This window comes from Myxine glutinosa, chromosome 5, assembly GCF_964187855.1.
Source record: "Myxine glutinosa chromosome 5, kmMyxGlut1.1, whole genome shotgun sequence".
Taxonomy (NCBI): Eukaryota; Metazoa; Chordata; class Myxini; order Myxiniformes; family Myxinidae; genus Myxine; species Myxine glutinosa.
In genome coordinates, this window is record NC_136265.1 from 35,066,295 (window position 1) to 35,091,692 (window position 25,398).

The following is a 25,398-nucleotide window of genomic DNA, read 5'->3' on the forward strand; positions in this document are numbered from 1 at the left end:
ACACACACACACACACACACACACAGACACGCACACAGACAGACACGCACACAGACAGACAGACACACAGACACATATAGACACGCATACACACACACACACACACACACACACACACACACACACACACACACACACACACACACACACTATAGTTTTAAGCTGTACGGGGCTCAATCGGGTTTTTTGTGTGGATGCGGGGTTTTTGCCCAACACTCTCAATGGTGAGAAATCACTTTTAAATTCTACTTCCCAGATCCGGATCTTCACCAAAATCTAACCATTTCGTCCTTGTCACACACCCAACCTCTCCACCAAATTTCGGCCGAATCCGTCCACAACTTTTTGCGATATTATACTCACAGACACAGACAGACAGAGGGGGAAACTCTGCCATTCCAAGGGGATGTTAAGCCGGCTATCCCAGCTGCCCTTCAGGTGTGTATACACTCAAGATGTCGAACGTTGTGTTGCTGGGATGACATCGTGTAAAATTCAAGTCTTTCACGAACCGGCTGGCAAGGCCTGACGTTCAGTTCATTGAACTTGTTCGGGCAGGAATTTTGAATTGTTCAAGGTACTCGCCCACTCCTCACGAGAGAGTTTGGAATGGGAGCGTACGAGGCCAAATCGCTGATCCTTGCATTCGAAGGGGAGTGGCTCCGAGCATCAAAGACTTTAACGAAGTGACGTCACGAAAAGTTGCGATGAGTCAGAACGTTCTGCGCGCGATGCATGTTGGGAAATCCAGCAGTCGCGTCGCGCGGGGGATTCTGGGTCACTGTGTCTGTCTGGCCTGGTGGCGCCGGCCGTGTTTGTCTGCGTGTCCCTCACCGTTTGTACGCGTTGTCTTTACCATCTTTAATCGGCTGCCCTTCTCCCTCCTCCTTTATTTCCTCGTCAGTGTGCTTCCGCGTATGTCGGTCGTGTGCCTCGCGTTGTCCGCAAGTCGAAGCGCGATGACATCGTCTGTGGAAGACGCGTCGGACCGGCCCGTATGATCGTGTGATACTTGTCCGACGCTGCGATCTCTCGGTACCCATGGCGGAGGGTCCGCACGACTGGTGGGTGCGATGGTTGCATGGCTTCCCCCACTTGGACTTCCATTTCCGACCGGTGTCCAGTACTTTCCGCCTCTGGGATCCCGACTACCAGCAGGTGAGCGTCTGTCTACCTGTCTCCTCGTCTCATCACTAACCCGTCACTGGGCCCTGTCCCTTATTCACTCTGTCCTCATCATTAACCCGTCACTGGGCCTAGTCCCTCATCATTAACCCATCACTGGACCCTGTTCCTCATTCACTGTCCTCATCACTAACCCATCACTGGGCCCTGCCCCTCATCATTAACCCATCACTGGACCTGTTCCTCATTCACTGTCATCACTAACCCATCACTGGGCCCTGTCCCTCATCATTAACCCATCACTGGGCCCTGTCCCTCATCATTAACCCATCACTGGACCCTGTTCCTCATTCACTGTCATCACTAACCCATCACTGGGCCCTGTCCCTCATTCACTGTCCTCATCATTAACCCATCACTGGACCCTGTCCCTCATTCACTCTCCTCATCATTAACCCATCACTGGACCCTGTCCCTCATTCACTCTGTCCTCATCATTAACCCATCACTGGACCCTGTCCCTCATTCACTCTGCCCTCATCATTAACCCATCACTGGACCCTGTTCCTCATTCACTCTGTCCTCATCACAAACCCATCACTGGGCCCTGTCCCTCATTCACTCTGTCCTCATCACTAACCCGTCACTGGGCCCTGTCTCTCATTCACTCTGTCCTCATCATTAACCCATCACTGGACCCTGTTCCTCATTCACTCTGTCCTCATCACAAACCCATCACTGGGCCCTGTCCCTCATTCACTCTGTCCTCATCACTAACCCGTCACTGGACCCTGTCCCTCATTCACTCTTGCCTCATCATTAACCCGTCACTGGGCCCTGTCCCTCATTCACTCTGTCCTCATCACTAACCCGTCACTGGACCCTGTCCCTCATTCACTCTTGCCTCATCATTAACCCGTCACTGGGCCCTGTCCCTCATCACTAACCCATCACTGGGCCCTGTCCCTCATTCACTCTGTCCTCATCACTAACCCGTCACTGGACCCTGTCCCTCATTCACTCTTGCCTCATCATTAACCCGTCACTGGGCCCTGTCCCTCATCACTAACCCATCACTGGGCCCTGTTGCTCATTCACTCTGTCCTCATCACTAACCCGTCACTGGGCCCAGTCCCTCATCACTAACCCATCACTGGGCCCTGTCCCTCATTCACTCTGTCCTCATCATTAACCTGTCACTGGACCCTGTCCCTCATTCACTCTGGCCTCATCATTAACCCATCACTGGACCCTGTTCCTCATTCACTCTGTCCTCATCACTAACCCATCACTGGGCCCTGTCCCTCATTCACTCTGTCCTCATCACTAACCCTGTCACTGGGCCCTGTCCCTCATTCACTCTGTCCTCATCATTAACCCGTCACTGGGCCCTGTCCCTCATTCACTCTGTCCTCATCATTAACCCATTACTGGGCCCTGTTCCTCATTTACTCTGTCCTCATCATTAACCCATCACTGGGCCCTGTTCCTCATTCACTCTGTCCTCATCATTAACCCATCACTGGGCCATGTCCCTCATTCACTCCTCATCATTAACCCGTCACTGGGCCCTGTCCCTCATTCACTCTGTCCTCATCATTAACCCGTCACTGGGCCCTGTCCCTCATTCACTCTTTCCTCATCATTAACCCATCACTGGACCCTGTTCCTCATTCACTCTGTCCTCATCACAAACCCATCACTGGGCCCTGTCCCTCATTCACTCTGTCCTCATCACTAACCCGTCACTGGGCCCAGTCCCTCATCACTAACCCATCACTGGGCCCTGTCCCTCATTCACTCTGTCCTCATCATTAACCTGTCACTGGACCCTGTCCCTCATTCACTCTGGCCTCATCATTAACCCATCACTGGACCCTGTTCCTCATTCACTCTGGCCTCATCACTAACCCATCACTGGGCCCTGTCCCTCATTCACTCTGTCCTCATCACTAACCCTGTCACTGGGCCCTGTCCCTCATTCACTCTGTCCTCATCATTAACCCGTCACTGGGCCCTGTCCCTCATTCACTCTGTCCTCATCATTAACCCATTACTGGGCCCTGTTCCTCATTTACTCTGTCCTCATCATTAACCCATCACTGGGCCCTGTTCCTCATTCACTCTGTCCTCATCATTAACCCATCACTGGGCCATGTCCCTCATTCACTCCTCATCATTAACCCGTCACTGGGCCCTGTCCCTCATTCACTCTGTCCTCATCATTAACCCGTCACTGGGCCCTGTCCCTCATTCACTCTTTCCTCATCATTAACCCATCACTGGGCCCAGTCCCTCATCATTAACCCGTCACTGGGCCCTGTCCCTCATTCACTCTGTCCTCATCATTAACCCATCACTGGACCCTGCCCCTCATTCACTCTGACCTCATTCACTCTGACCTCATCACTAACCCGTCACTGGGCCCTGTCCCTCATTCACTCTGTCCTCATCATTAACCCGTCACTGGGCCCTGTCCCTCATTCACTCTGTCCTCATCATTAACCCGTCACTGGGCCTTGTCCCTCATTCACTCTGTCCTCATCATTAACCCGTCACTGGGCCCTGTCCCTTATTCACTCTTTCCTCATCATTAACCCGTCACTGGGCCCTGTCCCTCATTCACTCTGTCCTCATCACTAACCCGTCACTGGACCCTGTCCCTCATTCACTCTTGCCTCATCATTAACCCGTCACTGGGCCCTGTCCCTCATCACTAACCCATCACTGGGCCCTGCTCCTCATTCACTCTGTCCTCATCATTAACCCGTCACTGGGCCCTGTCCCTCATCACTAACCCATCACTGGGCCCTGCTCCTCATTCACTCTGTCCTCATCATTAACCCGTCACTGGGCCCTGTTCCTCACTCAATTTGTCCTCTATTACAGCCCCGTCACTGGGCCCTGTCCCTCATTCACTCTTGCCTCATCATTAACCCGTCACTGGGCCCTGTCCCTCATCACTAACCCATCACTGGGCCCTGCCCCTCATTCACTCTGTCCTCATCATTAACCCGTCACTGGGCCCTGTTCCTCACTCAATTTGTCCTCTACTAGGGCATGCCCGTACTATATCTATATCTAAAATTATATCCCCCCCCCCTCTATTTACATGAAATGGTTTGGTCCAAAGCGAACGGCTTGCGGAGTTTGGTAAAGAAATCGCCATAGCGTGCACAAACGCGCAGGAAAGCGAAAGAATCGCAAATTAGTTTTAATTAGTTTTAAAACATCGTTTAACGCCAACATAGCGGCAACATAGTTTGCCGACGTGAAATAAATGAATACGCTCTCAAATGTGCCGTCCGAGGCAGAGTCTGTTCGCCACGTTCGGCACACGTGATAGCTCGCTGCTCTCTGATTGGTTGAATCGTTTTTTGGACATAGCTCGGTAACTACTTCTCCGATTAATATGAAACCTTGAAAAGGCACATCCTCGGGTCCCCAGCAATATACCTGGCAAGTTTAAAGTATATCGGACCCGTGGTTGTCGAGAAACAGCGGTCACAGACATACAGACATACAAACATACAAACATACAAACATACACACAGAGATTACTGGAATTATAGATAGATTACAGCCCCGTCACTTCACCCTGTCCCTCACTCACTTTGTCCTCTATTACAGCTCCTCACTGAGCCCTGTCCCTCACTCACTTTGTCCTCTATTACAGCTCCTCACTGAGCCCTGTCCCTCACTCACTTTGGCCTCTATTACAGCCCCGTCACTTCACCCTGTCCCTCACTCACTTTGTCCTCTATTACAGCTCCTCACTGAGCCCTGTCCCTCACTCAGTTTGGCCTCTATTACAGCCCCGTCACTGGGCCCTGTTCCTCACTCAATTTGTCCTCTATTACAGCCCCGTCACTTCACCCTGTCCCTCACTCACTTTGTCCTCTATTACAGCTCCTCACTGAGCCCTGTCCCTCACTCAGTTTGGCCTCTATTACAGCCCCGTCACTGGGCACTGTTCCTCACTCAATTTGTCCTCTATTACAGCCCCGTCACTGGGCCCTGTCCCTCACTCACTTTTGCCTCTAGTACAGCCCCGTCACTGGGCCCTGTCCTTGACTCACTTTCAGCTCAGGTAAAAAGACATTTCCATACACCTGCTGGTCAATAACTACCATGGCGGCCCCAGAAAGCTCCACGCCTACGGCAAATGAGAAAATACCACCCTGTGGTCTTTGTGGACATGCGCACAAGGCTCAATATTCCTTGAATGAGCAGGACATTAAATATGTCATGTCCTTTCTTTCGATATAACAGAGATTGGGAGATAACCGCACGTGGTGTGTGGGATTTCAACCTCCAATGGGGATGATATGGTCGCTCAGAGGTAGCGCACTTACTTTTGAGCTATGTAGTCTAAATTTGATTATCAACTTGAGGTTAACCTGTATGATTGGTGCTTACCAGGCGGGGCTTACGTTGCACCACAAAGTAGGCCGTCCCCTCGGATCGATGTTAGGCCTGGTATCCCATATATTAGGGTTTGTTTTATCTTAAAATTTATGGTAAAGATACTGTGGTACCTCTTACAAAAGGTAAGGTGTTATGTGTTGGTAACCTGGCCACATCTACCTGGGTGGGGGTTACTGCATCAGCAGCGTTGTGTCCGGAAATGATGCAAACACGAATACCTCAAGTTGTAGCGTCATGACTCACTTTGTGTGCCAAGATTGGCCGTCCATATAATTTGATCTTGGGAAAACTTTGGTCTTCTGGGCATGTGTTCACTTGAGTGCTGATCAGTGTTTGCTGATCTTGTGTCACAGTCATTGCTGTTCCTGGCTGGGGCTGTAGGTGTGGGCCTCACACTTAACCTCGCCTGCCTGTCGCTGCACTTTCTCTGTCGCTGTTGCCGAAGATCCGTCTCCCGTGCTGAGCCCCACCATAAAGGGGCACATCCACGTTGTGCAACCACCTGGCTGCTTGTTGCAGCACTTATTTGCAGGTGGGGGAAATATGCTGGAAGGGGTGGTAGATGGAGAGGGCCACTAGCGCAGAAGGTGTTTTGAGGGTCTGTGAAAAAACATTGTGCACTTCCTGGGAAACTAACATGACATCTGTTATAGTGTGGCGGTGGGCATGGGATTCTACGGCAGCGGAGAAACTGAGGACGGGCTCCAGAGAGCTTCTGAAGGTCTTATTGGTGCTGATACCACCATTCGTGACATACGCTACCTGGTGAGTTTTGAAAGTATAAAGGAGGAATTTGGGAGTCTGGAAGCGCTAGACAATGTTTTGCAGGTGTGACATACTTCTGAGAGTTGCTTTGATGAAGGGATGTTCCGTGTGTGTGTGTGTGTGCGGCCCAGGTTGATGGGACGCTGGCTTCCCTTACACAACGGCTGAACACTGGGCTGAAAAATCTTGAGTTGAAATTTGTGAAGCACGCAAAGTTTACACCCATCGTACAGCAGGCGACTCGACACCTCGCTGATCTGCAGGGCCAATTGCAAGGGCTGCCGTTCTTGCAAGGGAACGGAAGAGATGTCGAAGACTCGCCCTTACCGGAAATTCAGCAGAAACTTTCGTCTGCTGAATTCTATAGGTGTGAACGTGAATGCAATTGAATATTTTTCATATTACAGGTAGCTGTTTCCATGGAAATCTCCAATGTCATTGCATGTAGTGCGAACCGTTGATGCTTGCGCCAAATTGGGATGATTTGGGGGCAGCGGCTAGTGAGTGGTATCTTTCCTCGTCTCAGGATTGCCAGGATGGCTGAGAGAGGCCTGCACATTCTCCTCTGAGTTGCCTGGCCTGGGTTCGAATCCCGACCCAGCTATAAACTGTCATCCCAGTGTTTCACATGCAGGGCGAAGCATCAATGTGGTTGGCATGTATTGATGGGCGTTAACTAAGAAGCTTGGTGTCCCGTATGCCAGCATTAGTTGGTGGACACTAAATATACCAAGGTGTCCTTCGTGAAGAGTAGGCAAGCTATCGCCGGCACCCTGAACAAATTACAAATTCCTGCTGTGACCTACAAGGGGCACTGCATCAGCAGCATCGTAACACCCCCAGCAATATATCTTACCAGCAGCCACGTGTTGCATATGGAAGAAGAAGAATGGCTCGTTTCCACTCACACATTTGAGGCCAAGCCATGAAAAATCAGTCCGACAGCCGATGGCAAGAAGCTGTACTTTTTCCGAATATCATATGCCCGCAGGTACAGTTGATCCGAAAATGCAACAATGACGTTCTCTGACTGCTCTTGTTTCCCTTTGCCCTAAATATGGATTTTGTTGACTTATTGAAGTATGCACATCGACTGTGCCCTAGGCAAGATGTAAAGGAGGTGCAAATTGTGTGTGTGTGTGTGTGTGTGTGTGTGTGTGTGTGTGTGTGTGTGTGTGTGTGTGTGTGTGTGTGTGTGTGTGTGTGTGTGTGTGTGTGTGTGTGTGTGTGTGTGTGTGTGTGTGTGTGTGTGTGTGTGTGTGTGTGTGTGTGTGTGTGTGTGTGTGTGTGTGTGTGTGTGTGTGTGTGTGTCCCCGCACAGATGGTTGGGATACCTGTTGCTTCTCACCGCCAACTTGCTGCTGTGCCTGTTGCTTTGCTTAGCAGTGGCAAGGGGTTCCTCCTGCCTTCTCAACCTGTATGTCCTTCATTATTTTGCATTTTAACCTTGAGCACCACTCCCATATTTGTTAAATTGCACATTCCGCCAATTCGCAAATAATCATAGCAATTTATTTTATAAGCCATGCTTCCCTCCAGGAAGTGGAAAACCGTTGTGGAGACTTTGAATTTATCACAGTCAGAATTTGAATTTATCACAGTCAGAATTTGAATTTATCACAGTCAGAATTTGAATTTATCACAGTCAGAATTTGAATTTATCACAGTCAGAATTTGAATTTATCACAGTCAGAATTTGAATTTATCACATTCAGAATTTGAATTTATCACAGAATTTGAATTTATCAAAGTCAGAATTTGAATTTATCACATTCAGAATTTGAATTTATCACAGAATTTGAATTTATCACAGAATTTGAATTTATCACAGTCAGAATTTGAATTTATCACAGTCAGAATTTGAATTTATCACATTCAGAATTTGAATTTATCACATTCAGAATTTGAATTTATCACAGAATTTGAATTTATCAAAGTCAGAATTTGAATTTATCAGTCAGAATTTGAATTTATCACAGTCAGAATTTGAATTTATCACAGTCAGAATTTGAATTGATCACAGTCAGAATTTGAATTGATCACAGTCAGAATTTGAATTGATCACAGTCAGAATTTGAATTTATCACAGTCAGAATTTGAATTTATCACAGTCAGAATTTGAATTTATCACAGTCAGAATTTGAATTTATCACAGTCAGAATTTGAATTTATCACAGTCAGAATTTGAATTGATCACAGTCAGAATTTGAATTGATCACAGTCAGAATTTGAATTGATCACAGTCAGAATTTGAATTTATCAGTCAGAATTTGAATTTATCACAGTCAGAATTTGAATTTATCACAGTCAGAATTTGAGTTATCTTGACTGCAAACTGCCACAATAATTTACCATGTATATTGTCATCCACACTGCAACAACTACTGCAACAACTGCAACAACTCACCTACGGAAATTCATCACTTTGTAACTGCCCCCTAATCACAGGGTTTGTTCACCAGTATGTGTTTGTTATCGAGGTCCCTGATCTCCTCCACCCCCGGATGTTGCTCTCATCCATTTACTCTCGTCGCTGGTTCACCTGCAGATCCATATTTTTGGTTGTGCTGATGCTCTTTCTTGACTGGACAGCACTTGCCTTTCAGGTGTCGGCATCTGTGGTGGGTTTCATCCTCGCTCCCTCGACCCCCTGCGCACCACATTGCCCGGCATGCACGATTGCACATCGCACGCCGAACGCATCTTTATGACCAATAATGACTAATCCTTTGGAGTTGTGTCGGAGCAGTCGGCCTATAATTGGTTCTGTGTGTGTGCCATTGCCTGCAGGGTGGTGGAGACCTCTGCTTTGTGTCTGATGAGTTTGTCCTGAATATGTCACGGAACTATCACCTGCTTAGTGGTGGTGAGCTTCTCTAGGAAGTGGGATGGAGTGGGGGTAATGGTGTGTGCATAAATATTACTCCTGATGCCAATCAACATGACGGCACGCACCTTGACCTCCCTTCCTTTTTTCCCCGCCACCACCACCCACGTCCCCCAGAGGAATTGGAGTACTACATTCACTGTGATTATCAGTCCAGTAGCCCTTTCCAGCAGGTGAGTGAAAGCCTACCTCTGTCATCGTCGGTCCTGCCTTTTGACCTCGAACTTCCACTTGAAATCGTTTTTGGTTTAATTTATTTTTAGTGGCTGGATGTGAGGCTAATTACCTTCCCCGGAATAAATCATGAAGACGTTTTCATTTTTCTGCTGTAAAATTACTTCCATTTTTGATGTGATCAATCATCTCCATTGAATCTCCTCACTATTGTCCTTCACATCTTTGTGTGAGCCAGAAAGTCACTGCAAGTGTGCGAGACGTTTCTGACCTGCAGTCCAAGATTGCGGAACTCATGCTGTTCAACATGCCGAATATTAGAGTAACTATTATCCATCTTTTCCCCATACACCGCCATACCCGTCACGTCCCACAGACACGATTGTGAACACTGAAAAAGAAAAAAAAAACTTTTTTGGTTCCTCCTATTTATTACCTCCGCCACTGAAGGTGGATGGAGGTTATGTTTTCATCCCTGTCTGTTTGTCTGTCTGTCTGTGAACAAGATATCTCAAAAAGTTGTGGACGGATTCAGACGAAGTTTGATGGAGATGTAGCGGATGTGACGAGGACAAAAATGATTAGATTTTGGTGAAGACCAGGATTCGGATCCGGCTAGTAGAATATTTTAAGTGATTCTTCACCATTGAGAGATAGGGCCAACAACGATACATAGCAGGATATCTCAAAATGTTGTGGACGGATTTGGACGAAACTTGGTGGAGAGGTTGGGTGTGTGACAAGGACGATTCGATTCGATTTTGGTGAAGATCTGAATATGGATTCGGATATGAGAAGTATTTAATTTTTAAGTGATTCTTCACCTTTGAGAGATCAGGCGAAAAGCAATATTGTATAACATGATATTTAAAAAGTTGTCGAGGAATTATGACTAAACTTGGTGGACGAGTTGGTTCGGTGACGAGAACAAGCCGATTAGATTTTGGTTGAGGTCCGAATCCAGATCCGGCCTATCAGTGGGATACAAAACATAAACTATTCAGCCTGGCGGAGGTTTGCTCTCTTCTGAGTGCTGTTCTAGTTTTGAAATGTTTCCGCAAATTATGTCTTCCAGTTTCGTTTCATATTACGTCTCGCAAGCCTCAAAGTATATGGCCGATTCTGTTGACACAAGCGATGCATCCACGATTACTCTGACGTCACCCACTGAGAAGTTCAAATCTAGCAATGGTGATTAGAGCAAAATAGGTGTTCAGCATCGACGAAGGATCAATATATTTATCTGCTTCTCGAAGCAGCTATGAAATAACATTCAGCGGTGTGGACAAATAAGACATCAGTTATGAGGAAGATTGCATGTGAATGAAATGAATGAATGGTTAGAGTGTCTGCTCTGAGCGTAGGAGGTCAGCAGTTCGAACCTTGGCCGAGTCATATGAAAGACTTTTAAAAAGGTATGTGCTGCTTCCTTGTTTGACGCTCAGCATTTAAAAAGGATAGAGCACGGACAAACAACCATAAGTTGGCAACCATAGTGCAGGCTTGGATGGGCCTAGTGAGCTCCTGTGTTGAAGTTCCTTGCATGGAACTCGTATTTAAGGTTTGTCAAAGCTTTGAAAAATAAAAAACCGTTTGGCGCAATAATGGCCCAACCGAGCATCGTCACGGGGCCCGGGAATCATGATTGTCATGGGGCCTGCAAGGTTGACCCCCGCTCTAGGAAATGGACTTAAAACGATCATTCATTCATTCATTCATTCATTCAGAGCATTGAAATAATGGCCTGTAGAGCATATTCGAATGACACAAGGAATTTGGTGGAGTGACCAAATTCCTTGTGTCATTCCAATATTTGCTGCTCTTGCACATGCATCTTGATGTCGGAGCTCGGTATGCTTTACAGTTACCAGGTTTCTTTTGGGGCCTGGTGTCGCGAAGGGCATTGTTTGTCACTCTCAATGGGGTTTGCTCAATTCGATCACTTACGACTTCGTCCAAGCACTTCAAACTCACCTCTCACAAATTCAGAACGTTTTGTCATTTTTTCAGAATGGGGGGTTATTTTGCCTGGTTCATTGGTTTGAACAACCACAACTACACATCTATAATGCTTCATCTCTGATTGCGAATGATGGCAGACATTTTGGTGACGCGTGATCACCATTTTGTACAGAGTCGTGTCCGTGGGACTTCTAACACGCATTTACTATCTAAATTTAAAGTTTTACCAACCATGTTAGATATGAAAATGAAGCCTTTCATAGTTTTTGCTTGTGGACATCTCAAGGGAGGACGTCTTTGAGCTTGCATCGTCGGTGTGCCTCCTTCATTCAGCTTGAGCTGCAGCTGTTGCAGACGGAGGTGAACCACACCGAGGTGGCTGTCCAGCAGCTGGCGGCGTTGCTGCACTGCCGAGCCCTAAACAAGGTCAGTCTTCAATGCGGTGTCGGAAGCGGTGTCTTCAATACCGCTCGGCCTTGAGCATGAGCATGGGAACTAGGCTTGAGTGGTTTGGAAAGGGGGCTCCACATGAGGTTTGCAATAGCTTGGGTTGCACGGTGGGTGAGAGCTTGTTGAGGGAGAGTTGGAAAAGGAAGAGATGAAGAAATTGGGGGTGGGCGATGGAAATATGGTTGTGAGGTAAGTGCACTCGCCTTTGAGTAGTCTTGCCCAGGTTTGAATCTCGACCCAGCTATAAACTGTCGCCCTGGCGTTTCATGTGCAGGGCGATGCATCATTGTGAGTGCCGTCTATCACATGGACGTTAAGCTGGAGGACCCATCTTCCATTACTGGTTGTTGGTGGACGTTAACGATCCCACGGTGTCCTGTGAAGAGTCGGCGACTTGTCGCCAGCACGCTGAACAAATTACAAGTTTGTACCGAAAGCAACTTCAGTTGAATGCCAGGACCGGTCAGGTGGTCCCCAAAGGAAAATAACATTTGGTAGTCGTAGTAGTAGTAGTAGTATAAGAAGAAGAAGAAGAGCATATGACTATTAATTGCCAATACTAAAATCATGTTTGATGTTAAACTGGATGTCCCATCTGCCGGAATTAGTTGGTGGACGTTTAAAAACCTCATGATCCTTCATTAAGAGTAGGCAAGCTATCGCCGGCACCCTGGCCAAATTACAAATTCCTGCCTTGACTTCCTGAGTTGGAGTGGCGACCCGTCCACGATTGCAGCTTCGTAACTACCTTGACAGTACCAACACTCTGCATAACACATGCTACATGATGATGATGATAATTGCGTTTTCTACGTTATTGATGAAAATCAAAATGGCTGCCGCTGAGGTATTGCAGAGGGTGGACTAGCAAACAATTGTGAAATTTCTGGTCAACAAACCCTAACTTTGTTGAGTTTTGCTGCACACCTTTTAAGTTTAAAACAAAAGTGCAGGTTTAAAACATATCCTTTTAAGTTTAAAACATATTGAGGTGAAGAAGAATCAAACTTGCCATTGAAATGGTGTTCTTGTATTTCCACCGTCGTTGTACCATGTGGCAGGATTACCGGGAAGTACTACTCGGTCTGTGCCAAGATGGCCTTTTAGGGTTTCTCTGGGTCTCTGGCTTTTCCATCATAGCAATTTGTTGCTTCACCCTCATCACCTGCCTTCTGCCGTCCACTTGCCAGCATCTTCGAACCAGGTGTGGTGGTCGGTGGTGACGCATTCAGTATTTTGCTGAATTATGTATTTTTTATGTCTGTAGTATTGAGGTTTTTTTGTTGTTTGATTTTTAGGGATAATAGCATTGATGAGGATGAGCAGGAAGACGATCCGTTCAGCCCACGGTCATACCGGCACGGCACGGCGGGTCACCTCGGTCGGCTTCATTTCGCCAGTCTTTACAGCTACGGCAGCGAGACGAGCCTCCCTCCCCTGGCACACGCGGCTCCAACCACAGCAGTACCACCAAGCCAACACACGTAAAGCCATTCGGGCCCCTTGTGCTCCCAGGGTGACTGTCAATGGTAGCGTTGCATTGCTAGATCTAGAATGGTGGCGAGTTGCTGTAATGATCAAAGTATCTGATACCGTGGTACCTTCACTTGGGGGCTTTCTCACTGCTGTCATTCCTTGCAGAAATCAAACTGGACCTTTCACCACCAACCCCATTTACGAAGACGCCCCTCTTCTTCGCCAACAGTCCCCCCCACCATCTGTAAGTCCTACTTCATAACAAGTCAACCTGATAAAACTCTTGTATTTATTTTGCTCTCTTTCCCCTTATTGAGTAATTTCTTACCACCCTTTAGCTTCTAATCGGCAGGGGGAGGGGGTTGGGGGAGGGATTAAATATTTATTTATGCATGCATCGTTTGGGGGAGTGTAAGTGAGAGGGGTTTTAAAACAAGACCGAAAGTCTAACAGCGGTGTAGCCGGGCTTGTAAATTATTATAAACCACAAACACACATGATTAGCTTTTTTAACAGTCGCTAATGCTGTTTATAGCATTAAACCAAAAATTTTTGGAGGAATCCAGACATCCGTGAGCTAAGTTTTACTTACAGAACTGAGGGAAGATCCACTGTAATCTTTCTACCCCACAATGGTTGGATAAATAACATGCGATCAAAAAACCGAGGCGAATTCCTTACTTCCGCGGTTGTTTGTACCGTACACCGCTTATCATTGATTCATGAACCATAGACCGCTTCATTCCATCAACTTTCCATTCATGACATTGGGATTAAATTGTTATGGTCATATTTACGATATTATTACTATTACGAAAACGATACTACTGAAACGATACACTACTGTATTAAGAAACCTGGGCTTAATTTGTCCGAAGCGGCCCGAAGGTGAGGCATAAAGCCTAAGGCCTATACGTACCGTTTTGTTGCAAGAGACGTAACGCCGATGCTTTCGATATTTGATGTTTATTTTAACAATCAGTTTGTTATGGTTAGAAAACTGAATGAAAAACGTAAAGGTAGAACATGGCGATTGTGATTTATGACAGGTTCGACGATATGTTCGGCCTGAACGAAATTGGAATCAAAATGGCGGAGTGTGCGGAGTCAGCCGCCGTACCGCCGTAATGACATCAGACGTAATCACATCACCCTGTCATGTGACCAGATCCTCAGCTCTGATTGGTATACGTTTGAGGAGACATACATACAGACGGGCAAACGCTGTTCTAGACGGATTTGCCCTATGGGCTACGCCGTAAAAATGGAAGATATAAAAGGAAGGATGATAGTGGAATGATAAAGGGAATGACTTAAAATGAAGGGAAGAAGTAGGACTAGGAGGGAATGGGGCAAGCAAAGTGGTAACCAGGGGAGCATATGTGGCGTCAGCAATTTTGGCATACTTGCATATGTAATAAATACATTGACCCCGAAGAGCTACAGCAAGCAGGATTAAAATAGGAACATATCAAGCCAATGGTACCCCCCGCCCCCCCCCCCCTCTAATACCACAGCTGCACAAACCACCTTTTTTTTTTTTTTTTGTATACAGAGTCGAGGCTCGTGAAAGAGCTAACATTTATCAAACAAACAAATCAAACAAACAAGCAAACAAAGTATATAAAAAGGGGAGCGGTCGACAAGATGGGGAGAGAAGGGGAGGAAGCACACAAACACAACATTTGAGAGCAGGGACATCGGGAGATGTGTGGGAGGGAGAGGGCCTGGGGGGAGGCAGGATAGGTATAAAACGCAAGGACACCAAGGACTTCCAGGAAAGAAGTCAAAAGTCACCTCAAAAAAGTGGATTTGGGGTGAAATTAGCGGGGGTAGAAAAGATCAAGGTTTTGGATTGGGGAAGATAAGAGATGGTGGTGAACAGCCGTTTTAAAGACCTGGAGGGAGGAGTGGGATTGAAGAGGGTGAGGGAGTTTGTTCCAGAGGTGGGAGAAAAGAGGAATGAAGGAGTGAAGGTGAGCAGAGAGTCTTGATTTTGGCAGTTTAACCATAAGAGGGTTGCAGGCAGATCTTGTGCGACCTGTTGGAATATTTGGGGGACAGAGCCCAGGGAGAGCTGGGGGAGCAAGGCCGGAGAGGAGTCGGTAGAAGACGGAAAGACCACCAACCTGCCTGCGGTGAGCAAGTGAAAGGCCCTCGGAGATAGCGTCATCGCGGGAGATTACAATGATTCTGAACGCTTTGGTTTCAACAGCGTGAAGACGAGCTAGGTGTGAGGCAGGAGCACCAGCCCAGAGGGGAGAGCAGTACTCCATTGAGCTGCGGATGAAAGCCTTGTATGTGGTGAGGAGCTCAGGTGTGCCAAGGAAGGACTTCGCACGACGGAGGATGCCCAGTCGGCGACTGGCTTTGGAGGCCAGCTTGGAAATGTGGTTTTCCCAGGAAAGATCATGGCAGATAGTGAGACTTGGCACTGTGAGACTTGCCCGGACTTGGCAGAACAATATGATGAACAGGCCAAAGGAGTAAGACAAATGCAAATGCGAGGCCAGAATGAGTCACCAACAATCGGCCTCTTCTGCATTGGACCACATGTTCACTTCCCCATTTTGCTCACCGACTACGGCAGGGTTTTAATCACCTTTCACAACACGAACACCAAATTTTGATAACGCAAGTCAAAATTATGATTCACTTCCTGATTTACTTCCACCTTTTGCAGAGAAATTATGATTCAGAATGACAGTCGAGCCTCGAGGAAAACAAAACACCCATCAGACTTTTTTAAACGTGTTCTCCCGAGAAGCGGTCTGCACGTTCTCCGCTTACCCCTGCGTTGGTGGTAGTGTCCGGGGAAAAAACAAAGATGGTTCCGTCCTGATTACCACAAAATGCTTGTAGGTCCTCACATCAAATTTCAATTGGGTACTGTAGTGGCATCATTAGTGAGGCCGCCCCCGTCGTTGAGGTCTCCAGATATTTCGTTTTTTTTTACTCCAGCCGAAGACAACAGGAAGAAGAATTTGAATTCTAAGCTTACGTATCCTCTGCTAGTCTCATCAAGTTGCTGTGGGATTATGAACTGAAACCCATCTGGCTTACTAATGACCTTTATGGAGGGGGCAGTCTGCCTGCCTCACTTGGTCCAGGTGTAAGTTTGAGGCCAGTCTTCTTTAAAATTGACTTGATACCCTCAGAACAACTTGGCATGGACACCGATTGGAATGCCATGCCACCCACTAACCTCCGAACTCTGATAATGATCATTGCTGTGCCACCCGACTGTTAATACGTATTGTCGGTATAATATGTTTTGGATTGTTTTGTGCATGCTGGCTACCTGTGATTGAAGGGTACCTGTTGACTTTGACATGCATGCTTGATGAAGGAATTGTCCGTCTGTATCGCAGTATGCCACTGCGATGAGGCACCACGTGTCGTGCAACAGCAACGAGTGCGCAGCAAGCCCACAGCTCCACGATGGCGTGGCTTAATCACGACGCACTCTAGCACTTTTACCTGCTAGCATCCTTGATCCCTCATCTTCCCCTGGTTCTAGAAGCCTCCCCTGCACAAGTATCCCCCCTTCCAGCACCATTGGCCGTTATCTTGAGCTCGATGTTCCATCCTCCATCCCGGCTTCTTTTCGCATCCTGCAAAATCTATCGTACTGTCACGATGGACCCATGCTTTCACGGTGGCTTGCCCAGCTTGGAGACTGGTTCACCTCCCCTTTCCCATTCCTGTTCATGACCTGGAAAGCCATCCCGGTTGGAACACCCGACCATGGCAATAGCTTGACCCATCTTGCAATTGGATGCTTTGTATCCAATAACAGGATTGTTAGTAAACGCGTATTGGACCGAGATTCAATCCTGGCCGGTTGGATCATTACCAAAGCACGGCCGTGCCACCGGTGCAGTTCGCCTGCACATCAGTGCAGGAATTTTGAATTTGGTCAGCGTGCCAGCAAAACTTGGTTACTCTTCGTCGAAAGACTTTTGCATTGTTAACCTCCACCAGCTAATGCTAGCAGACAGGGCCCCCGGCTTAAAGTCCAACCGAGGGTCTGTGTACTTTGATGCATCACCCTGTCTGCAAAGCACCAATCTGACAAAAGCACCAATCTGAAGCACTACCTCTGTACCATCTTTGCAGTCAGTTGGGCTGTGAGGGTGGGCCTACTGTCACATAAGTGTGCAGAGTTTTGCTTCCAGTTAGCCATTTGTCTAAACCTGTGGGGGCCGGGGGGCTGGAGGGATACAATCTCAGCATTATCTCAGATACAATCCCACCTGAGCTGGGTGTAAGCCGCTGAATCGTAATGCTTCCAAAATAACTACGATAACGTTTTACGCTAACATTCAAAACAAGACTTGGATGGTGGGTGGATGGGAAAACCAGGAGCCTAGTGAACCCGCCAGGTGAACCCGAGGGGCTAGTGGAGCTTTATACCGTTTATTTTTTTCTGGATCGGTGTCGATCATGTTACCTTCGTCAAATTGAAAAGCCCGCTGAACGCGTAACGTCAAAGGCCGAGCCGTCCCGGTGACTCCAACATTTTTCACTGGTTTCTGTACAAATCCCTTTAAACTGGCGTTTTTCCTGCCATTCTCATCGATCGTCACCATTATGGTGTCATGACTGTCATGTCTTCATGACGTGTGCAGTGTTGTTGTCGTCCTACTGATCTGGGTCTTTCCTCCTGCTACATCGGTTGACGCCAAGATAACTGGGAGTTCAAAACGAACTTTTTTTTGCCATAACTGCACATTTTGTTCCAAGGGTGTTTTTAACTAAACTGCAGGTAAGTTTGTAGATGCATGCCATGAACTCGAGGTTGTTGTAAATATTTGCGGATAACTGAATTCGTCCATTTTCCTTTTTTTCTTTGATGATGCATAAACTCGGGCATGGCTTTTACGCACGTCTCTTGCATCATGGCTCAGCCACATTTTTCGTCTTATTATTTTCCGAAACGGAGCACGTGGTATAGCGAGACTGGAGGTCGGTGATGGGGAAACCTAGATTTGCTTTCGTGGACTGTGGAGTTCAAAAATAACAAACTTTGCACAAAAAGCTCACTAATATAAGTGCTGACAGTCCTAAAACTGGTCTTTTTTATCGGAATGAGGATCTGGTTTAATTTTATAACTGAACCTTTTCGTGTTTAATTTGAGGTTTTAAGTTAATCCAGTTGCTGTGTGATCTGAACTGATGAAATAAACAACAGACACTTTCTTTATCTCGGTGATTCGTGTTCTCCATGCGTTACTCCAACTTCCTTGAAAGTGACTTTTTATTATAACTACCATTTTATTAATTTATTTAGAAATCAGAACTACCCAGCTTGCAAAGCCTGTGCCTATAGCTGAATGGAGTACTGCTCTCCCCTTTGGGCTGGCACCCCAGCATCACGTCTGCCTCGTGCATTCTGTGGAATCGAAAGCTCTCAAAATTATTGGAATATCCTACATTGCAGAGGGAGCACATGGGTACTCCATTGTGCACAGAGGGAGCACAGAGGCACAGGGGGAGCTGCAGATGGAGGAAATGTTGAGTTGGATCTTGGAGACGGTGTGAAGCTGGAAGGTGTGAAAACATTTTGTTACTTAGGAGACATGCTGAATGGAGGTGGATCAGACTCGGCAACGGTTGCTGGAGTGAGATGTGCATGGAAGAAGTTTCGGGAACTGAGTGGCGTGCTGATGAGGAGGGGAGTGTCGTTGAAGCTGAAGCGAAAGGTGTATGCTGCATGTGTGAGAAGTGTTATGATTTATGGGAGCGAGACATGGGTAATGAACGTAGAGCAGCAACAAAGGGTGGAAATGTGAATGGTTCGGTGGATGTGCGGAGTATCGTTGAAAGAGAGGAAGACAAATGATGAATTGCGAAAGATGTTGGGAATAGAGCCTGTGATGGATGCTGTGAATAGAAACAGGTTGAGATTTTTTTGTATACTGAATCGAGGCTCGTGAAAGAGCTGACATGTACTTCACAAACAAATCAACCAGACAAACAAAATATATAAAAAGAGGGAGCGGAAGACAAGAGAATGGGAAGCGCACAAACACGTGAGAGCACACAACATTTAAGAGCAGGGAGATGTGTGGGAGGGAGAGGGCTTGGGGGGAGGAGGCGTGGGAAGGGGGGGGGGGCGGTGGGAGAAGTATAAAACACAAGGACACCAAGGACTTCCAGGACAGAAGTTGGTATTTCAAAAAGTGGAATTGGGGTGAAATTATCGGGGATAGAAAAGATCAAGGTTTTGGATGGGGGAAGATAAGAGATGGTGGTGAACAGCTGTTTTAAAGACCTGGAGGGTGGAGTGGGATTGAAGAGAGTGAGGGAGTTTGTTCCAGAGGTGAGAGAAAAGAGGAGTGAAGGTGAGCAGAGAGTCTTGATTTTGGCAGTTTAACCATAAGAGGGTTGCAGGCAGATCTTGTGCGACCTGTAGGAATATTTGCGGGACAGAGCCCAGAGAGAGCTGGGGGGCAAGGCCAGAAAGGAGTCGGTAGAAGACGGAAAGACCACCAACCTGTCTGCGGTGAGTGAGTGAGAGGCCCTTGGAGTTAGCTTCATCGCGGGAGATTCCAATGATAATTATGAATGCTTTGCTTTCAACAGCGTGAAGACGAGCTAGGTGTGAGGCAGGAGCACCAGCCCAGAGGGGAGAGCAGTATTCCATTGAGCTGCGGATGAATGGTTTGGTCATGTGTTGAGGAAGGATGAAAGTGACTGGTTGAGAAGAGTGATGGAAATGAATGTAGGAGGAAGTAGAGGACGGGGAAGACCGAGAAAGACTTGGCTAAAGCTGGTGGAAGAACAAATGCGGGCAAGGGGGTTAACAAGGGGAGATGTAGAAAATAGGGCAAAATGGAGAAGATTGTCATGGGGACCGCAAGGCTAACCCCCGCTCTAGCAGGGAAAATGGCCTTAAAATGCATGTTGTTGTTGTTGTCTACATCGCAGACATGTCCGTGGCCTATGTTTCAAATCGTACTCTTCCCTCCGGGGCTTCAAGCAGGTGGTACACCCCCATCTGGTGGTCACTGACCCAAAGTCTTTTCTAACCCGATGAAACTCGGTCAGAAGCTGACAATTTTGGCCAGCCATCGTCATCGTGCCTCTGTGAAAAGACTGGCAAGGTAGGGCAATCATTGACCAGAGTTGTAAGTCTAATTGTTTCAGGCCCGCTTAAATACCTTTCCTGTAGGAGAGTTATTTAGATGGGAAACCCTGTTCCTACGGGTTTGCAGCAAACGATTTTATTTAACAATACTGTAGAGGGACATAGATATTGATAATGGTTTAATCAAAACCTAGTACCGACATGAAGGTGGTGGATTTGGGGGGAGGCAAGGGTGGTGGAGCTAGTTATCTTTTATTCAAATAACTATAAACAGTACACGACCAGCGAATAAACCGTCTTTACGGACTTCAATTACCCTAGAATTAGTTTATTAGTATCCCCAAAGGTGTTGCGAGATTATTGTAATGTCTCTGTGTGTGTTCACAACAAAATATTTTCACTTTAATTTTTTTTCTCTGCAACCACTTGTCTGATCGATGTAAAACTTCAACCAATGGAGGGAGTCGCCATGGAAAATACTTTATTGATAACTGACGTCATAGTATGGCATGGCAGCTATTTTGGATGAACGGAAAAAATTTGAACATCTCTGAAACCGCTTGAAGAAAAAAAAAAATTGCAACTTGGCAAATCTCATAAACCCCCCCTCCGTGGGAGTGATAACGTATATATGGTGATAGCGATGATGTCATCAGTGAAGTTGTATTCCAGCCATAATTGGTTGAATTGAAATCCTTATCCAAAAAATCTGAAATTTCCTATGTCTGATCTATGGCCCGATGTGAGTGAACAATTACATTTATGACGTCATTTGGTCATGTGAACTGGTGGCCTCGTTGGATTGAAAAAAAAATGTAAAGAAATCTTCTCCAGAACCGCTTAACAGATCGATACGAAATTTCATACATATTATCGACCAGCCATAGGGAATATAGTTTGAATTTTTTTTGATATTCATCTTCACTAGCCGAAACCCGTGGAACATCCACGGAAGGGAGGATGTGGTGTATGGATAGAGTGTACCATTATGGATGGCATAGGGGATTTGCTTGTCCGAGTAAGAGTTAGGAAGAAAGATGAGAATGAAGAGTGCGTATATGAACAACGCTCGCCGACACCGGCACAAATGCATGCTCTGGATTGTCCACTCAGTGGACGGCTTGCTTTCGCCTTCGCCTGTCCAATCAGCGGACGGCTTGCTTCGCCTTCGCCCAGCAGACGCCAATACGATGGCGTCGTAAGATGGCGTTGTATCGGCAGTTAATCGGATGCGTTTGGGCCCCAACGTCGGCTAATTCCGATTTTTCGAGTATGGCTGTACGTGATAAACAAAGAGTGCGGTTCGTAGATCGTAAATCCATTAGTGCCGTGGGCATCGGGTCACTGGGTGCGGCGTAAAAGGGATAACAAAGTCGAGTCCTTACGCTATTATCATCTTCATTGATGCAATTTAGCCTTAATGTGCACAAAAACGGTTGTTAAATATCGTAATGATCAATCAATAAAGCTATGGATAATGGCCATTTATGTGACATAATAAGGTGCATGGATGATACATGTATGTGGGCCATAATAGCAGTGTAGTCAGGGCCCTTAGGGATATTTTGGTTCAAATTCTTCCAAAAGCATCAAATTTGGCGCAGATGTTGCCCATGCCATACTCTTTCGATTTTTGACGGGCGCCAAGGGCGGTATGATCCGGGGACCATACCGGTCCATCCCGCCATGTCACCTGACCTATGACGTCATAATTAGGATACGCATCCAATCACATGGCGTACTATAAGTGGTCGAAGTTCAAAATGAATCGATCGAAAAATGAAGGCAGGGATCCATTTTTAAGGTTTTCATAAAATCCAATATGGCCGCAGGGTCACATGACCTATGACGTCATATTTATGACATGTATACAATCATGTATACATGAACCCGGATCATGATCGCACAAAAATTAAACACAAGGATATGGCATACAGTTCATAAAACATCAAAATCCGTACCTTTGTAATTAGACTGATGAACTGCATATGCCTGAAAATTAGGAAATAGACATGTAAATATTTCCTCTAATTGTCAAAAATAAGGTCAGAGTTCGATTACCCAACCCAGAAACATAAAATGGTGAACCTCGCGTAAATCTTGACAAAAAACTCAAAAACCGACATGTTTGACTCAAAAATGACCTTTAAGATGACCTTGAGGGTTGACCTTGACCTCGAATCATCAAAATAACATCATAATTGGATTCCTCGACCTCGAAAACCCCTGACAAGTGGTATCATACATGATTCCAACCCTTTGGGTTATTTCACTGATTTTCCTCTAATCCGGGTGGCGGCCATTTAGTATTTCGCCAATGTGGGCCCCCCGGGGGGGGGGGGGGCGCCGTCTTGGCGCCCGTCAAAAATCGAAAGAGTGTGGCATGGGCAACATCTGGGCCAAATTTGGTGCTTTTGGAAGAATTTGAACCAAACGGCCCCAAAATATCCCTAAGGGCCCCGACTAGTGGGCAATAAAAGTAGCGTGTTCCGTTAACGATGACATTTTTGTTCAGAATGAGTTTACGAGGTGAGACTATGTACTCTCCCGAATGCTGTTCTAGTTATGACTTGTAATACTCCCTCCCACCACTGGGAGGTTCTATATGATACAAACCCTACTGTGTACACATTTTGAGTACAACCTCCAGTTTTCAACTCATTCTGTCCATCATTTGAGTCGTGCATGTACGTCCATCAAACAAAGAGCAGACTCGGTGGTGCAATCGATGGTTAGAGTGTCTGATCCGAGTTTGGATGTCGGTGGTTGAACTGTGGTTTGAACCCTGACCGAGCCATACCAAATGCTGCAATCAAAAATAGGAGCAATGCCAGAAAGGTAGAACCAGGGAACCACGGGTAGGTGTGGATGACACACATAATATGTAATGCAATAGAAAGTAAATACCTAATTTGGGGGACAAACTCCTGATTATTATTTTTTGATGCTGTGAACAAACTTTCGTTCATCACGGGTAAAGAGGGTTGTGGACAAGTTTCATCAAACTCATGTGTGTAGTTTCAAAGAAAGCAAATACCTATGTTGAGGGGTCCAAACCTCCTCCGCCCCCAGAGACTCCCTCATTGAGCGCAGATTTTGATGCGGTAAATACACCTTCGTTGTTATCAGGTATGAATCTTGTGGCCAAATCTCATTGAAATCGTGTGTTTGGTTCAAGCAATAATGACTGAAGTGTATATATATATACATATGGACTCACTGACTGACTGAGGTCCAGGTGAGCTAAATGTGGTACGTGCTGCTTCCTTGCTTGACATTTATCATTTAAAAGGATAGAGCACGGACAATGGCTATAGGTTGGCATCCATGGAGAGGAAGTTCCTCCTTAGAAAATGCCCCACTGAGTGTGGTGGAGAAGGCGGCCATTGTTTCAGCATCACTGGTACCCAAAGTGACCAGAGATGACGTCGCTGCCCCACACCCCACCCCCAAGCTCCGGCTGTATTGTCTCGTGTTTTCGTCTGTATGGTGACGTGTGTGAGGGTGTGCGGCAGCTCCACTACAAGCCTTAGATCCTGTTAAAGGCAAAAAAGTGTGCTACCTCTACAAAACATGCACACCTTACTTCGTGTACATAATTTATAGATATGAGATTATATGGTAAGTCAGTCCGTAGGTAAGTCAGCCATTGAGCCGATTCGAGGGGTCGGCGTGACGTCACAATCACGTGATTTTGCTTAGATACATGACCGCCATATTGGCAAAGGGGAAACCAAAAGCCATTTCACGCATGATCATCGTCGTTCTCTTGTGCACAACGACCCTCGCTTTCGGAAACATACTTGCTCATGTGTCGCTTTATTTTGGTTGAATTTATTGATACATTGAGTTCATCCAAATGTTTGCAATGTCCTCAGTATATGGAACATTTGCCAGGTGAGGCATTGGCCAGGTATTGAGTGAAACTGCAATTAACTAGGCTTGATTCTTGTCCGGAAAGTTGTGCCTTGTTGTCAGATTAGAAATCGACTCCGCAAAGTCCATCAGATTTATCGGACTAAAGAAAAGTTAGGCTTGGCCTTGTCTTGGCATGGCTTCTGTTAAAATTAGCCATCAGCCCAGATCACATGTTAAATGTAGCCATAAGCCCAGAACACATGTTAAATGTAGCCATCAGCCAAGATCACATGTTAAATATAGCCATCAGCCCAGAACACATGTTAAATGTAGCCATCAGCCCAGATCACATGTTAAATTTAGCCATAAGCCCAGATCACATGTTAAATGTAGCCATCAGCCAAGATCACATGTTAAATATAGCCATCAGCCAAGATCACATGTTAAATATAGCCATAAGCCCAGATCACTTGTTAAATATAGCCATCAGCCAAGATCACATGTTAAATATAGCCATCAGCCCAGATCACATGTTAAATATAGCCATCAGCCCAGAACACATGTTAAATGTAGCCATCAGCCCAGATCACATGTTAAATGTAGCCATCAGCCCAGATCACATGTTAAATGTAGCCATAAGCCCAGATCACATGTTAAATATAGCCATAAGCCCAGATCACTTGTTAAATGTAGCCATAAGCCCAGATCACTTGTTAAATATAGCCATCAGCCAAGATCACATGTTAAATATAGCCATCAGCCCAGAACACATGTTAAATGTAGCCATCAGCCCAGATCACATGTTAAATTTAGCCATAAGCCCAGATCACATGTTAAATGTAGCCATCAGCCAAGATCACATGTTAAATATAGCCATCAGCCAAGATCACATGTTAAATTTAGCCATAAGCCCAGATCACATGCTAAATGTAGCCATCAGCCAAGATCACATGTTAAATATAGCCATCAGCCCAGAACACATGTTAAATGTAGCCATCAGCCCAGATCACATGTTAAATTTAGCCATAAGCCCAGATCACATGTTAAATGTAGCCATCAGCCCAGATCACATGTTAAATGTAGCCATAAGCCCATATCACATGTTAAATGTAGCCATAAGCCCAGAACACATGTTAAATGTAGCCATCAGCCCAGATCACATGTTAAATGTAGCCATCAG

General features: G+C 46.3%; 1 protein-coding gene across 2 annotated transcripts; it reads left to right on the forward strand.

The window, feature by feature from the left end:
* The first annotated feature begins 735 nt into the window (after positions 1-735).
* LOC137427708 (protein tweety homolog 2) lies at positions 736-18,473 on the forward strand. Of its 2 annotated transcripts, none has more exons than XM_068117392.2 (14): positions 736-1,158; positions 5,907-6,085; positions 6,207-6,318; positions 6,450-6,685; positions 7,640-7,735; positions 8,867-8,939; positions 9,109-9,184; positions 9,323-9,378; positions 9,618-9,701; positions 11,675-11,767; positions 12,853-12,995; positions 13,090-13,275; positions 13,433-13,511; positions 16,639-18,473. In XM_068117392.2, exons 1-14 carry the CDS (start codon positions 1,042-1,044, stop codon positions 16,720-16,722), a joined length of 1,614 nt encoding a protein of 537 aa, XP_067973493.1. In that variant the 5' UTR covers positions 736-1,041; the 3' UTR covers positions 16,723-18,473. The 2 variants fall into 2 exon arrangements, with proteins under 2 accessions (XP_067973493.1, XP_067973494.1); XM_068117393.2 differs by having other exon boundaries at positions 769-1,158; positions 5,884-6,085.
* The last annotated feature ends 6,925 nt before the right edge of the window (positions 18,474-25,398 follow it).

Excerpts from the sequence above, each read along its gene's own strand:
- LOC137427708 (XM_068117392.2), top strand. The coding sequence starts at position 1,042 with ATGGCGGAGGGTCCGCACGACTGGTGGGTGCGATGGTTGCATGGCTTC. Across the intron at positions 6,686-7,639 it reads TCGTCTGCTGAATTCTATAG|ATGGTTGGGATACCTGTTGC; the intron begins GTGTGAACGTGA and ends GTCCCCGCACAG. Across the intron at positions 9,702-11,674 it reads TCAACATGCCGAATATTAGA|CTTGAGCTGCAGCTGTTGCA; the intron begins GTAACTATTATC and ends TCCTTCATTCAG.